We start from the raw sequence: 16944 nt of genomic DNA, 5'->3' as shown, positions 1-16944 counted from the left end.
CACAGATCAACCTCCAAGTGGCCTCAAGGACTCTCTAAAAGGAGTGCAAATGACCAGCTGTCTGCAAGGAGAATAAATCCTTCCATTCCCCACCATCCGGTCAGAGCTGAAGAAGCTTCTTGGATGAGAAGTGAAACATCTTCAAGGAAAAAACAGAAAGTCCAGTTGCCTCTTGGAAAAAATCACCTTTGGGACAACCACGACCTGGATGTTACAGACATGAGCTAGCAGTGTGCGGCGGCAGCCAAAAAGGCCAATGCAATCCGGAGACTCAGGGCGGCTTACAGTGCGTTAAGCAATAGCCTTCATACTTTTGTATATTTATACAAAGTCAGCTTATTGCCCCCACAAACTGGGTCCTCAATTTACCTACCTTAGAAAGGATGGAAGGCTGAGTCGACCTTGAGCCTGGTGAGATTCGAACTTGCAGTAATTGCAAGCAGCAGATGTTAATTACAGTGCTTTAGTCCACTGTGCTACCAAGGCTCTTAAAATACTGCATCACACTTAGAAAACTGCATCCCAGTTTTGGTCACCGTAGGATAAAAAAAGATGCAGAGCCTCTGGAAAGAGTGCAAAAAAGATGATTAGGGGACTGGAGGCTAAAACATATGAAGAACGGTTTCAGGAATTGGGTTTGTCTAGTCTAGGGAAGAGAAGAGAAGGACCAGGGGTGACATGATAGCAGTCTTTCAATATTTGAGGGGCTGCCACAAAGAAGAGGGAGTCAAGCTATTTTCCAAAGCACCTGAAGGCAAGACAAGAAGCAATGGATGTGTAAGTTTCAAAAATGGATATCTACGAGATATCTCTCTGCCGCCGAGAGCCTCCCACCGGCCAGTACGCTCCCACAGAGAGGGGTTCCTCCGGGTGCCATCGGCCAAACAATGTCGACTGGCGGCCCCCAGGGGGAGAGCTTTCTCTGTGGGAGCACCTGCCCTCTGGAACGAGCTCCCCCCGGAGATACGGACGATTCCGGATCTACGTACTTTCCGTCGGGCCCTCAAAACTTTTTTATTTCATCAAGCCGGGCTGGCCTAACTCTCCAATGGTGTAATGTAAATTTTAATTTTAAATGGGGGATTTTAACTGTCGGGCCAAATTGTTTAATATATTTTAAATTGTTTTTAAATTTTGTATTCTATGTTTTTTACCTATGGCTGTTCACCGCCCTGAGTCCTTCGGGAGAAGGGCGGTATATAAATTTAAATATTAAATTAAATTAAATTAAAAATGCACTTGAGTCACCAGAATGCCTAAGAAAGAGAGAGAGAGACTCAGGAAGAGGCTTGGAAAATAACCACTTTTATTTGTAGAAAGAAAGAGTTGGGTGGACTTATTCCACAACATACAGACAATAACCATGCAAGGAAAAAGCCACACCCGAGAAGAGTGTGACCCCAACATCTTATATCCACAGGTAGCCAATCAGAGACAAACGTTTGTTACCTAGCATGGGCAATATCTTGCTTATGCCTCCCTTATCCATGGAGCATCCTTCGTCCATGTCCTGTCCATGCTTTCATTATCTTACAGAGCATCCCTTGTAGCCTTGTGTGTTTGCGCTCCTGGGCAGTCCCTGTTATTTATTTATTTATTGGTTCGATTTATATGCCGCCCTTCTCTGGAGACTCAGGGCGGCTTACAATGCGTTAAGCAATATTTATTTTATTTATTTATTTTATTAAATTTATATGCCGCCCTTCTCCCGTAGGACTCGGGGCGGCGCACAGAATAAAAACATGTAACAATAAGAAATCCTAAAAACAGCCAATATAAAACCCCAAACGGAATAAAATCTCGTAGCAAATCAGGGAAATTGCTGAAACAGCCATGTCTTCAGGTCGGTGCAGAAAGTGCGGAGGTCAGGGGCCATCCGGAGCCCGATGGGTAACCCATTCCAGAGGGTCGGTGCGGCCACCGAGAACGCCCTCATCCTGGGGGCCACCAGCCGACCTTGTCTAGCCGATGGCACACAGAGGAGGGCAGCCCTATGTGACCGGACTTCATACTAGCCTTCATACTTTTGTATATACCTGCTTAGTAGGGCTTTTGCTCCCCCCCCCAGCGGTGTTCTTTTTTTTATACAAAGTCAGCTTATTGCCCCCACAATCCGGGTCCTCAATTTACCTACCTCGGAAGGATGGAAGGCTGAGTCAACCTTGAGCCTGGTGAGATTTGAACTTGCAGTAATTTGAGGCAGCTGGTGCTATTTAACAGCACTTTAGTCTGCTGCGCCACCAAGGCGCAGGTTATCTATGGAGCAGGATGTTCCTGGGTAACTGTTTTGTTCTATCTTTCTTATTTACTCACCAAGGACGTTCCTAGCTTTGAAGCGAACAACAGAAACGAGAAAGCAGATAGCAAAGGTTACAATTCTTGCTAAGCGAGGGTTACAGAATTAATTCCAAATAAATAATTCCAAAACAGCACAAGCAATTCTTAACAGAAGTAAATAGCAAAGGTTAGATTGATTCCTGTCACTATGTCCCTTTCAGATGGAAACTAATCAAGAAGAGAAGCAACCGAGAACTAAGGAAAAATTTCCTAACCGTGAGAACAATTAACCCGTGGAATAGCTTGCCTTCAGAAGTCGGGGGTGCTACATCATTGGAAATTTTTAAGAAGAGACTGGACAGCCCCTTGTCTGGAATGATATCGGGTTTCCTGCCTGAGGAGGGGGTTGGACTAGAAGACCTCCAAGGTCCCTTCCAACTCTGTTATTCTGTCCTATCTTGTTTATTTACTGTAAATCCATTTTCATTTTTCATTTCATTTTATTAGATCTATATACCGCCCTACTCCCGAAGGACTCAGGGCGGTGAACAGCCAGAAAAATAAAACACACAAACTACAAAATTTAAAAGACAATATAAAAACCCATTAAATAATTTGGCCCAAAACAATTTAAAACACCCCTAATGTTTTAAAACCAATTTTAAAAGTTACAATTAAAAGGGAAGTTAGGCCAGGCCAGCCTGTTGAAATAAATAGGTCTTGAGGGCACGGCGGAAAGTGCGTAAATCCGGGATCCTTCGTATCTCCGGGGGGAGCTCGTTCCAGGTAGTAGGTGCCCCCACAGCGAAGGCTCTCCCCCTGGGGGCTGCCAGTCGACACTGTTTGGCCGATGGCACCCTGAGGAGCCCTTCTCTATGTGAGTGTACTGGCCGTTGAGAGGCTACTGATGGCAGCAGGCGGTCCCGTAAGTACCCAGGTCCTAAGCCAGGGAGCGCTCTAAAGGTGGTGACCAAAACCTTGAAGCGCACCTGGAAGACCACCGGGAGCCAGTGTTGCTCCCATAACCACCCGCGCGGCCGCACTCTGAACCAGCTGGAGCCTCCCTGTGCTCCTCAAGGGGAGCCCCATGTAGAGAGTGTTACAATAGTCCAGGCGGGAAGTGAAGAGGGCATGAGTGACCATGCGTAGGGAGTCCCGATCCAGAAAGGGAAGCAACTGGCGTATCAGGCGGACCTGATAGAAAGTCCTCCCGGCCGCAGCCGTCAAGTGCTCTTCTAAAGACAGCTGTGAATCCAGGAGGACGCCCAAGTTGTGAGCCCTCTCCGTGGGGGCCAATGACTCGCTCCCAATAGTCAGTGATGGCACCAACTGACTATATCGGGACGCCGGAAACCACAGCCACTTGGTCTTGGATGGGTTGAGCCTGAGTCTGTTTCTCCCCATCCAGATCCGCACGGCCTCCAGGCACCGGGACATCACTTCAAGGGCATCATTGAGGTGGTCTGGGGTGGAGATGTACAGCTGAGTATTGTCAGCGTACTGATGGTACTTCACCCCGAAACCACGGATGATCTCGCCCAGTGGCTTCACATAAATGTTGAACAGAAGGGGCGAAAGGACCGACCCCTGTGGCACCCCACATATAAGGGGCCTCGGGGTCGACCTCTGCCCCCCTGCCAACACAGACTGTGACCGGTCAGAGAGAAAGGAAGAGAACCACCACAGCACAGTGCCCCCCACCCCCAACTCTTCCAACCGGTGCAGCCTGATAACATGGTCGATGGTATCAAAAGCCGCTAAGAGATCTAATAGGACCAGGACAGAGGAACAACCCCTGTCCCGAGCCCTCCAGAGATCATCAACCAACGCGACCAATGCCGTTTCCGTGCTGTACCCAGACCTGAAGCCCGACTGGAACGGATCCAGATAAACCTTTAAATCCAAACTTGAGAGTCTCCTGATGTAATATCCACATCTACCACTAGATGTCACAACATGCTGCTTTTTAAACCTTTTTAAAGTTTTAACTTTTCTAAAACTTTGTGGACAGGCCCTTTTTCAAATTCTCCTTTACGCAGGCTTTTATGCAGCAGTTGGCAATTGAGAAGCTTCTGCTAGGCTTAATGAATACCTCCTCCCTTCAACCTTCTCCCATCATCTCAGAAATGTGCAGGAATCCTGTAAATACATGCAAAATCTTTATATATATAGAACAGAATAGAGTAGAGTAGAGTAGAGTAGAGTAGAGTAGAGTAGAGTAGAGTAGAGTAGAGTAGAGTAGAGCAGAGCAGAGCAGAACAGAACAGAACAGAACAGAACAGAACAGAACAGAACAGAACAGTATAGAATTCTTTATTGGCCAAGTGTGATTGGACACACAAGGAATTTGTCTTTGGTGCATAGGCTCTCAGTGTACATAAAAGAAAAGATACATTCATCACGAATCATAAGGTACAACACTTAATGATAGTCATAGGATACAAATAAGCAATCAAAGCATACTGGGAAACAATCAATATAAATCATAAGGATACAGCAACAAGTTAGTCATACAGTCATAAGTGGGAGGAGATGGGTGATAGGAACGATGAGAAGTTTAATAGTAATAGTAATGCAGACTTAGTAAATAGTTTGACAGTGTTGAGGGAATTATTTGTTTAGCAGAGTGATGGTGTTTGGGAATAAACTGTCCTTGTGTCTAGTTGTTCTGGTGTGCAGTGCTCTATAGCGTCGCTTTGAGGGTAGGAGTTGAAAGAGTTTATGTCCAGGATGCGAGGGGTCTGTAAATATTTTCCCAGCCCTCTTTTTGACTCTTTAGGATTTAGCAGAAGTACTGGTCTACCAGGCTTTTAACTGCCTGCAGAGCTGTACCGGTCTACCCGTTTGTTTTTGCAGGCACCGGTCTGCTCATTTGTTTTTGGAAGCACAGGTCTACCACCACACTGCCTTTTAACACTGATCAGCTGTAGGGCAGCCCTTTGAAGCCCCGCGGCAAGAGTTTAAACAGTTTTTTTCCTTCTAGCCGATCAGCTGGGACTCAGGAGGCAGCGAATAGATTGGGGGCGGGGCCAAATAAAAGGTAAGAATAACATGGGGGGGGCGGGAGGGCCCAGCTCCTGAACAAAGAGAACCGGTTCGATGACATCATATCGTCACCACTACCGTCTTGGCCGAACCGGGCTGAACCAGGAGAAACCCACCACTGCTTTGGTCACACATCCAACATAGCCTCTGCCCCATCCTCTGGCACACCCACCACAGTTACCTCTGTTGCTACAACAGACTCCTCCAGGTCTGCTGCTTCTAGGTCTGGAATAGTTCCCTCAGCCATAGCTGTTTGAAGTGAGCGCCAACAATGTGTCAGTTTCCGTAAAGACTGGAAAAATAAACTTCAGTACGTAAAAGCAGTAACCAAGTTTGTTTATCCTGATATCGATACTAACTGACCACCTTAAAGTGTTACAGAAAGAAATCTTTGTTGGAGGTGATGCTCCATGCTCCCCATCACCTTTTAATCATCATACAGCTCCACCCCAGTGCAATCACTCAATTATCCAATTACCCCGTATCCTCCCTCTCCCTCCTCAATCCATCACAAGCCGCTTCAGTTGTTCCACGCTGCTCCGTCTTTCCTTAAAGTGAGAGATGGTGATAAACTGCTTCAGTGCAGGACCTTGACGTCATCTAGCATGTGGTTGGAAAGTCAAAGGGAGAGGCATGCCTCGGGGCTGACGAGCAGGCACATAGGAAGGGTCGTCGGCAAAAGTGTGCCGCAGCGGAATGGCGATCCCCACACGAATGGCGGCCCCAGATGGTTCTGGGTAGCTGACCACATGGAGTTGAGAGTGAGGGGTTTTTATACCTTCTCTTGGGCTTGGCAGTTGGACTTCCTGTGCAAGAACATGTATTCTATTGGCTGTTGTCAGTTTCCTATGGGGTCATGTAGGGGTCATGGCTGGCTCTATAGGCAAAAAAGGAAATGCAAATCCTAGATGTTTGTCTGAACTAATCTGGTCAACCTCTGGCTTATTATTTATTTGAGCTCCCAGGTTTGAAGTTTCGACTACTCTGGGATGGTGCAATGAAGGGGCTTGTGTTCTGAAAGGGTGTTGGGCAATTCCTATTGTGGCTTTCCTCCTGTGTTGGATCTTGGGTGAGGAGGGGCTGCTTCTAATCCTACCATTCTGCCTTTGTTCAGACTTTGCTGCAGGGAGTTTCAAAATATCCTGTCTTGAATGGATTTCTGCCTGAGGTATTTGCTTTGCTGATGAATAGAGCTATCTAGATACCTATCTTTCTCTTTCAATAAGCTCTTTATCTCTTAAGTGCTGACATTTGTTGTGGGCTATTAAGGAAAGTGGGGCCTGCTTTCTGCCTCTAAAAAAACCATGTTTCTCCATTTCTCCTTTAGGGAAATATAATATTCTGCCTTTTTAAAAAAGTATTTCCCAAAATATTTCATACTTCTGGGGAGAGGGTTCTCACAACTTCAACTCCCAGAATACCCCAGCCAGCAATGGGGAATTCTGGGAACTGAAGTCCACCCATCTTAAAAACGGCGAAGGTTGAGAAACACTGCTTTAGGACAGAGAAAGCTTGAGCGAAGAGCAAGTTAAGGCAAAACGTTCCACGAAAGGAAAGGAAATGACCGAGAAATTATTATAAAAGCCACATCAGTGATATCTTTGCCCTATATTCATTTAAATCTATTTTAGGATGACCGGCAACGAGGAACGGCACAGAGTTTAAAAGGTTGAGGATGTAAGGTGATTCCTACTATCGGTTCCTGGTTGAGTTCTTTCACTCCTTCGGGTAACTGCAATTTGAAGCTTCTCAGCAGGTTGGTAAACAAAAGGAAAGCCTCTATTCTCGCTAAGTTTTCCCCTACACAGACCCGAGCTCCTGCAAAGGAAATATTAGAAAAAAACAAGAAAGGGAAGAATTATACCCATCCCTGAGAGAGCAGTCTTGACATCGATCAAGGGCAAAGATACTGAAGACTAAAATAAATAAATCAATCCAAGATGGGCCTGAAGGGAGGGAGCCAAGAATTGCTTTGTGCATTTCACATTTTTGGGGGGGGGGGGTCTCGAGATTTTCTTTTCCTGTGCCGATTTTCCTACACTGTGAATCAGCTTCAATTTCTGTGGGAAGAAATATCCATCTGGTTCAGTTCCAAGTCGAGAGAAAGACCCTGGAAATATGGAGCCTGATTGGAAAGATGGTTTAACGGTGAAGCGGAACCACATGTGATTCTGTGCAGTTGACCACATGGAGTCGAGAGTGGGTTGGTGGTGGTTTATACCTTCTATTGGGCTTTGCACTTGAGCTTCCTGTTCCTGTGCAAGAACATGTATTCTATTGGCTGATGTAGGGGTTATGTAGGGGTCATAGCAGTGGTGGGATTCAGCCGGTTCGGGCCAGTTTGGGTAAACCGGTAGTTAAATTGCTGGTTGGCCCCACCCTTCCCCTTCTAGGAGTCCCCAAGCACCCCATTTTGGCTCCCAGATAAATGCAGGGAGGCCTACTAGGCCCAAAATGGGGCACGGGGGTGCAGTGCCCCCCCACAGCCCATTTTCGCTCCCAGGAGGCTGCAGAGAGGTCTACTAGGCCCAAAATGGAGTCCGGGGGTGTGGCGCGCCCACCCGTGGCCTGTCTTTTTTTCCCAGGAGGCTGCAGAGAGGCTTACTAGGCCCAAAACAGGGCATGGGGGAGGAGCGTCTCCCCCGGGCCATTTTTGCTCCCAGGGGGGTGCAGGAGGCCGGGTGCTGCCTGTCACACACCCCTGGCCACACCCACCATGGCCACACCCACCCAGCCAGTCATTAGGGCAGAGAAACGGTTGTTAAATTATTTGAATCCCACCACTGGGTCATAGCAGGCTCTATAGGTTAACTGAACTCCCAGATTTCATTTAAGTTTGCTGGGGGTACTGCAATGAGGGGGCCTGTGTTCTGAAAAGGCGTTGGGCAATTCCTATCATGGCTTAATGGCTTTACCTTGTGTTGGATCTCTAGTGAAGGCTAATCCTACCTGCCTTTGTTTCAAAATATCCTGTCTTGAATGGATTGCCAAATCTGCATTTCTAAAAGGTGGCCGTCTCAGTTTGGCCCAATCTTTCTTAATGGGCACCTAAATGTCTGCTGGGGTTATTAAGAGAGACTTGGGGGCTGCTCTCTGTCTCCAAGAGCAGTGGCGAAATCCTGCCGATTCTGTCCAGCTCACGCGAGCCGGTAGCAGCGGCGGCGCATGGTTTGGCAAACTGGTAGCGGTGGCAGTGCGACGCTCCGCCCACCTGCCCGGATGCTGTTACTTCCTTGTTTTTAACCGTCTGCACATGCGCAGAGGGTAAAAAATCAGACGTGACGATGGTGTGCGCACTTCCGAACCGGTAGGGAAGGCAAGTAGATTTCACCCCTGTCCAAGAGCAAGTTTCCCCATTCCTCCTTTAGGGAAATATAATATTCTGCCTCTTTAATATTTCCTAAAACATTTCTTTCTTCTAGGAGAAGGCTGGGTGCTAACTTTCTACATTTCCTTTTTGTAAATTTCTTGTCTGGGCAAGTGATCCCTCCGTGCAGGCTAATGACAGCTGAGTTCAGATATAGATGAAAAGATGGAATTACAGAATATGTTAGTTTCTTGATTGTAGAGTATTAAATCATTATAGGTAGTCCTTGACTTACAACAGTTCATTTAGTGACCCGTTCGAAGTTACAACAGCACTGGAAAAAAGTGACCTAGGACCGTTTTTCATACATATGACGGTTACAACATCCCTATGGTCACGTGATCAAAATTCAGACACTTGGCAACTGGTTCGTGTTTATGACGATTGCAGTGTCCCGGGGTCACAGGATCCCCTTTTGCGACCTTCTCGCAAGCAAAGTCAAAGGGGAAGCCAGATTCACTTAACAACCGTGTGACTAACTTAATAACTGCGGTGATTCGGTTAACAATTGGTTGTAAAATGGGGGGAAAATTCACTTAACAACTGCCTTGCTTAGCAACAGAAATTTTGGGCTCAACCATGACCTGGATGACGGAGAATGTCCACAGACACTTAGCGTCCAAGGTTTTCCCATTGTGAAAAACTCCGACATTTGATTCCCATCTCAGAATCCTGTATCACCCAGTCTCCTGACCATAGCAGGGCCATGAAGTTTGCTGTTGGGGTTGTTACTTGTTGATAGTTTTTACAAGGAACCCAACATTAGGTATTGTGGACACTGGCTGCCATTGGGGGCATCTCTGCTGTCATTATTAAGGAGCTTCTGACAGCCTATAAGAGATTTGTGAATTATCTTGCTTCAGTGGTGGGTTGCTCCCGGTTCGCACCGGTTCACAAGAACCGGTAGTAAAAAATTTTAGTAGTTTGGAGAACCGGTAATAACATTGGCTGGCCACGCCCCCAAACCGGTCCCCAGCCTAGTCACCGCTCGCTACCCCGCCCACCTCATCAGAGGCTTTTTTTTTTTTAACTTTTAAAAGCATTTTTTTCTACAACCTTTTCAGCTGAAAAAATGCATTTAAAAGTTTTTTAAAAAGCCTCTGATGATTGCGCGGCTCAGCTGGGATCTCAGAGGCTTTTAAAAGCATTTTTTCTACAACCTCTTCGGCTTCTCTTCGGAAAAAAAAAATGCCTTTAAAAGCCTCTGGCGATCCCAGCTGACTTGCCTGATCATCAGAGGCTTCTAAAAGCATTTTTTTCTGCAACCTCTTCAGCTGAAGAGGTTGTAGGAAAAAAAAAATGCCTTTAAGAGCCTCTGGCGATCCCAGCTGACTTGCCTGATCGTCAGAAGTTTCTAAAAGCATTTTTTTCTGCAACCTCTTAAGGTTGTAGAAAAAATGCTTTTAAAAGTAAAAAAAAAAAAAAAAGATTGGCCACGCCCACCCAGTCACATTAACCCCCCCCACAAGCCACGCCCACAAAATTTCATTTCATTTCATTTTCATTTCATTTTATTAAATTTGTATACCGCCCTACTCCCGAAGGACTCAGGGCGGTGAACAGCCATAAAATAAAACATATAAATACAAAATTTAAAAAAAAGATAAAACAAATTAAATAAATTTGGCTGAACCATTTTAAAACCCCAATAATTTAAAACCAAATTTAAAATTTCCATTTAAAAAGAGGAAAAATTTAGGTCAGGCCGGCTTGATGAAATAGGAACGTCTTAAGCACGTGGCGGAAGGTACGCAGATCCGGAATCCTCCGTATCTCCGGGGGGAGCTCGTTCCAGATCGTAGGTGCCCCCACAGAGAAGGCTCTCCCCCTGGGGGCCGCCAGTCGACATTGTTTGGCCGACGGCACCCGGAGGAGCCCCTCTCTATGGGAGCGTAATGGTCGGTGGGAGGCTATTGGTGGTAGCAGGCGGTCCCGCAATAAGCCATGCCCACAGAACTGGTAGTAAAATTTTTTAGAACCTAACCCTGTCTTGCTTGGTGTGTGTGCATCCAAGGATGCCTTCTAGTAAAATCCCCTGCTCCTGTGGGAGACCCCATACCATTTTAGACAAGGGGTTATGTGATGCTATTCAACCTGTTTGCTTGAGCTAATAATCAGCCTGAAAATCCATTTATTTACCGGACTGTTCACTGAAAAAAAAAATCAATTGCCTGGGCACCTGATCACTACGCTAACACTGGCAAAACAGTATGCAACCTTCACTTTTTAAAATCAAACAGGGCAAAAATTAGGCTTTAATTGCAGACTGTTCAATTCTGGACTTTGGTATTCGAGGAAAAACTGTCGAGGTATGTCCAACCTTTTAGCTTGCCTGAGCGGCATTGAGTGAAGAAGAATTGTCCTGGGCCACATATAATAACTATATAATATAAAGGTAGTCCTCAACTTACTACCACAATGGAGCCCAAGATCTATGTTGTTAAGTGAGAAATTTGTTAAGTGAATCCCTACAGTTCTTAGGTTAGTAAGCACAATTGTTAAGTGAATCCAGTTTCCCCATGGACTTTGCTTGTCAGAAGGTCACAGAAGAGGATCACATGACTCTGGGACCGTCATAAATGTGAACCACTTGTCAAGCATTTGAATGTAAATCACGTGATCACGGGGATGCTGCAATGGTCATAAGTGTGAAAAATGCTCATAAGTCCCTTTTTTCAGTGCCGTCGTAACTTTGAATGGTCACTAAATGAACTGTTGTAAGTCGAGGACTACCTGTAGTTAATATATATGAAGAGTAAACTTTATTTTTTATATTTTTTATTAGAATATTGTGGGGCCATAGTTGTCCAGGGCCTTAGGTGGCCCATGGGCCACGGGTTAGACACGCCTGCTCTAGACCGTTATCCTGGAAGATTCAGTTTCTCCAAGAGACGGGCATTGCCAGAGATCCCATCGGCTCTAACAGAGAGGTCAGAAACTGGATTTCAAAAGAGCACCAAAGGAATCTATCCAAACCCGGTCCAAGATTTTCCTTTTCAAAACTGCAGGAGGCCCAGTCAAGGATGTCCCACTCCTTTCTCCTCAATCCTCTTTCTAACCACCAGGAAAACGATTGAGAGTTTACCTGCTCCAAATGGCAGAAATTCTTCTCTCTTCATAAAATTTCCCTCTTTGTCCAAAAAATGATTTGGATTGAATTCTTTGGGACTCTCCCATTGCTTAGGATCCAGAAGAACCGAACGGAAATCTGCGATAATTAAAGTTCCCTGAAGGGAAGACAATTGACAAGGTTTGAACCAACTCAATTTTAGCCTTTGATTACCGTTACACTCATCTTAATCCAGGGGTCGGCAACCTGTGGCTCTGGAGCCACATGCGGCTCTTTCATCCCTCAGCTGCAGCTCCAGAACCAAACCTTGTACCATTACACTCATCTTAGGCGACAATCCAGCACAGCTTCTCTGAATTTGGCGGGGCTAGTTCAGGGGTGAAATGCTCCCGGTTCGGATCAGAAGGTGTTTGGGCTGATAATCACTTTAAGATCCTGTAATAAGGAGAGGCCCTGTTGGGGCATATCTCTCCGTGTGTGCTTCCGTGCTGTAATTGCTGATTGCTGTTTGTTTGAGGTCTGACTAAAGTACGTGTATGTATATATTCTTTGTGGATAAAACCACTATTTAAATACAAACCTCTGGTTACTGTATTTGCTCCTGGGTTGTCTCACATAGTCACACTGTGCACAGTCTGCGCACTCTGACTAGATGGATTGTGGGGCAGATGTGGGATTGAGCCTTAGGAGAAATAATTTTGGAAATTAAACTAGATAAGGGATAGTGATGGTGAACCTATGACACACGTGTTAAAGGGGATACATCACAATATTTTGGGAGACATTGCGGTTCACCCAAACTCAACAACAACAACTACAGGTAATATAATCCTTCCATTCCACCCCTTCCCCATCCTGTCGCAACTACTCCCTCCGTAGCTCCCGCCATTTTGCCAGAACCAATGAAGCTTCTTAGATGAGAAGCGAAACGTCTTCTTCTTCTTCCTCAAGGAAAAAAAACGTTCCAGTCGGCTTTTGAAAAAGTACTGTGGGAAGAAAAATCAAGGTCCAGTTCCAAGCTGGGAATAAAATGGAGGCTGATGAGAAAGAAAGATTCTGTTTATTGGTGAACAGAACCAACACACACACACACACACACACACACACACACACACACACACACACCCTCTGCTGTTCTGGGACAGCTGATCAAATGGTTGAATGAGTGGATGGATCTTTATAGATTTCTATTATGTCCTAAAACAGGGGTGTCAAACTCAGAGCCTGCAGGGCCGGATCTGGAAATAGCAAAGGACCAGGCCGTGGTGTCTACCAGCAAAAACAGAGCTCAGGAGGATTGTGCGCGGCCCTCCCCAGCTCCATTTTTGCTGGCAGAGAGTTGCAGGAAGCTGTCGCAGCTGGAAATGGAGCTCGGGAGCCCGTTTTCGCTGGCCGAGCACTCAGGGCCGCCACAAATACCCCCAACATGAGTGATGTTGAGCTGGCCACGCCTACTCTGGCCACGCCCCCTGATGCAGCCCTCAATGAAATCGAGTTTGACACACCTGTCCTAAAATGTCATGCCCTGACCTTCTTAATCCCAGCACTCTGGAGCTGAAGATGTTTTGCTTATGAATAGATTAGATGACTAGATGACCTACAAGATCCCTTCCAACTCTATTATTCCATTATCTATTCTCTTACCTTTGGAATAGAAAGGCCACACACGTTTACATTTTTCACTGTTTTCCTGGGAATGCCAAACAATAAGACGTATTTTGAACGCAGAATTTCATGAAGGACGGCTTGAGTGTAAGGCAATTTCCACCGGTCTTCATAACAGATTGAGTCAGAGGAACCCAAAACCGTTTCCATTTCTTTGTAGACTTTATCTGGGTGAAATGTTAGAAAAGGGTATTATTCAGGGGTTAAATGCTTCCGGTTCAGACCGGATTGCCCGATCCGGTAGCGATGGAGGCGAGTGGTTCGGAGAACCGGTAGCAAAAATCCCTGTCCTCCCCATTGCCCAGCTCAGCTGAAGAGGTTATAGAAAAAATGTTTTTAAAAGGAAAAAAAGCCTCTACTGATCAGGCAAGTCAGCTGGGATCATCAGAGGCTTTTTTTAAAAAAAAGCTTCTGCCGATCAGGCAAGTCAGCTGGGATTGTCAGAGGCTTTAAAAAAAAAAGGAAGCCTCTGCCGATCAGGCAAATCAGCTGGGATCGTCAGAGGCTTTTTTTAAAAAAAGGAAGCCTCTGCCGATCAGGCAAGTCAGATGGACTCGTCAGAGGCTTTAAAAGCATTTTTTTTACAACCTCTTCAGCCGACAGAACCAGTAGTAACAAATTTTACATTTCACCACTGGTATTATTGTATTTGAGCTCAAATAAACCACAGCATTGTAGAGAGTGTTAGGGGCTATGGTGAAATCCAACAGGTTCTGACAGGTTCTATTAATCTTCTCATTGTTCCCATCACCCATCTCTTTCCACCTATGACTGTATGACTGTAACTTTGTTGCTTGTATCCTTACGATATATTGATATTGTTTCCTGATTGCTTATTTGTACCCTATGACTATCATTAAGTGTTGTACCTTATGATTCTTGATGAACGTATCTTTTCTTTTATGTACACTGAGAGCCTATGCACCAAAGACAAATTCCTTGTGTGTCCAATCACACTTGGCCAATAAAGAATTCTGTTCTGTTCTGTTCTTCTTCTGGAGAACCGGTAGCAGAAATTTTGAGTAGTTCGGAGAACCAGCAAATGCCACCTCTGGCTGGCCCCAGAGTGGGGTGGGAATGGAGATTTTGCAATATCCTTCCCCTGCCATGCCCACCAAGCCATGCTCACAGAACCGGTAGTAAAAAAAATTGAATTTCACCACTGATTAGGGGAGATCCTTTATGACTGTATAATGTCTCTCTGCATGACTGTCTTAAAAAGTCCCGAAAAAACAAAGCACATTAAGATCCTCACTCCCATCACCTCACCAAGATCTTCAGAAAAATGGGAGGGGAGATCTGGAATTGGGGGTTTCCTTGGCAGATATTATGTTGCATCCTTCAAGGTGAGTCTGGGCACAGGGGACATTCATCTCTATGAAGGTTCACATGTAGTCCTCGACTTACGATCACAATTAAGCCCAAAATTTCTGTTGTTAAGTAAGACATTTGTTAATTTGTTAAGGCCCCATTATGCGACCTTTCTTGTTGAGTGAATTGATAAGTCAGTAACCCGGTTGTTAAGTGAATCTGGTTCCCCGTTGGCTTTGCTTGCCAGAAGATGATTACATGACCTTGGGACACAGCAATGGTCATAAGTATGAACCAGTTGCCAAGTATCTGAATTTTGATCACATGATCGCGGGGGTGCTCCAAAGGTTGCAACTGTGAAAAATGGTCTTAAATCACTTTTTTCAGTGCTGCTGTAACTTGGAATGAGGACTTACAGTCTTGTTGTATTCAGTCTTATTTCCCAGACGAGCCAGAACTACCCTTTTTCTTACCTTGGATATCTGGATAAGTCACCATGAGCAAAAGAGCCCATTGCAGAAAGCTTCCTGTGGTTTCTGTCCCGGCAACAAAAAATTCCATAATGCAATGAGCCATGTTTTCATGATCGAAGGTTGAGTTGGGATCACTCTGTTTCTAACAAAAGGAGAGATTTTAGTTAGAAATTTTTATTATTATTTTATTTATTTTATTTTATGCAATTGATATGCCGCCCTATCTCCGAGGACTCAGGGCGGCTTACAACGGTAAAATGCACAATTCCCGCCAATATAAAATTAAAATCCCAATTTAAAACAATTTAAAATTCATTAATCCCCCCCCCCCATTAGTCCAGGCTGCGGAACAACCAGGTCTTCAAATCACGGCGGAATGAGCGAAGGTCAGGGGCCATCTGTAGCTCCAAAGGAAGCTGGTTCCAGAGGGTGGGTGCACCCACAGAGAAAGCTCTCCCCTTGGGGGTCGCCAGCCGACACTGTCTGGCCAACAGCGGCCCTGTCTGTGGGAACGCACCGGGCGATTGGGAATTGTCGCTGGCTGCAGGGGGTCCAACAAGTAACTTGGGCCTAGGCCATGAAGGGCTTTGTAGGTAATAACCAGCACCTTGAACCTCACCCGAAGGGCAACCGGTAACTTTGGTGCCTTCTGGGTTATGTAGGAAGTGAAAGCCAAATCTGGCTCTAGGTTCTGCCTCAGTTTACCTTTCCAATAAGTTAGCACCCACCCCTCTCCTACAAGAATGAAATATTTGTCAGTGTATAAGAAATTATGAGCTGGGATAGCCATAACAACAAGTCATCCAATGGGAACTGTTTGGTGACTAAGGAAAAGGATCTGTTGTGAGCCATGGGAGACGGCTTGGGGTTCTGGCTTCTGCTGCATGTGTATTGTATACATGCATCATGCTTTATAGTATTGTATATAAACAAGTTTCTTCTATAAATGAATCCTGCTGAATTACTTACGTGTGCTGGTTGGATTGCTGCAAACTCTAACAATATCCTAGGAAATATTACAAAGGCAGAATATTATACTTCCCTGGATGAGAAAAAGAGAAACGTGCTCTTGGAAAGCAGCCCCCCCTTTGTTAATAGCCCCAGAAAGACTGGGCCATCCTATCTACAAGACAAAAGACCTTCAGCTCCAGGGTGATAGGATTAGCCCACAGTCAAAATCCAAACCAGGACAAAGAGCTCCACCTCTAGGCCACCGCACCACTCCCTTACCTTTCCTATCTGGAGAAGATAAAGATCTAGGAGATCCTCTGGCTGACGCAGGGCCAAATCTTGGCTGTGTTTCTCTGACTCTTCCTTTACAATTGACATCCCTCTCTGGACAGATGCTTGTATCTTCTGATGAGGCCCTGGGAGATGTTTCACTAGCCATGGAAACAATTCATAGAACTACAAGAGAAGTAAAAAAAATAAATAAATCCTACCAGCTCCCTGATGAGTTAGATAATGCAGGCAGTCCTCAACTTACAACAGTTCATTTAGTGATAGTGCAAGGCTAGAACTTCCCTACAGTATCAGAAGGTGAATTGCAACTTGCTCTTCTTTTTTTTTTTTGTATATTTTTTTTATTTTTTATTTTTGTTTTTGTTTTTTTTGAAAAAGTTTTACAAATACCAATTTTTCCCCATTTCCCCCCCATCCCTCCCTAACCCCCCCTAACCCTCCCCTCCTCCCATGACTTCCCCAAGGTGAAATCCGTCCACATTGTATTATATCAT

The 16944-nt window shown here is 45.4% G+C and overlaps 1 protein-coding gene across 2 annotated transcripts in view; it reads right to left on the bottom strand.

Moving 5' to 3' along the window:
• Positions 1-4602: 4602 nt before the first annotated feature.
• The window catches only part of LOC139318560 (cytochrome P450 2C39-like), a 36473-nt gene continuing 24131 nt past the window's right edge, over positions 4603-16944 (bottom strand). The window contains exons 5-9 of one of the 2 annotated variants that reach the window (XM_070946048.1): positions 16439-16615; positions 15209-15350; positions 13404-13591; positions 11775-11916; positions 4603-7140 (exon numbers count right to left, since the gene is read on the bottom strand). In XM_070946048.1, the coding sequence (XP_070802149.1) occupies positions 6950-7140; positions 11775-11916; positions 13404-13591; positions 15209-15350; positions 16439-16615 (840 nt within the window). In that variant the 3' untranslated portion in view covers positions 4603-6949. Of the gene's footprint in view, positions 7141-11774; positions 12442-13403; positions 13592-15208; positions 15351-16438; positions 16616-16944 lie in introns of those variants that run through there. The other variant, XM_070946049.1, reaches the window with a different exon arrangement.

This window comes from Pituophis catenifer, unplaced genomic scaffold (assembly GCF_029215685.1).
Source record: "Pituophis catenifer annectens isolate HBS135680 unplaced genomic scaffold, rPitCat1.0.hap2 SCAF_6, whole genome shotgun sequence".
NCBI classification, from domain to species: Eukaryota; Metazoa; Chordata; class Lepidosauria; order Squamata; family Colubridae; genus Pituophis; species Pituophis catenifer.
This window is presented reverse-complemented; position numbering and strand designations above follow the sequence as displayed.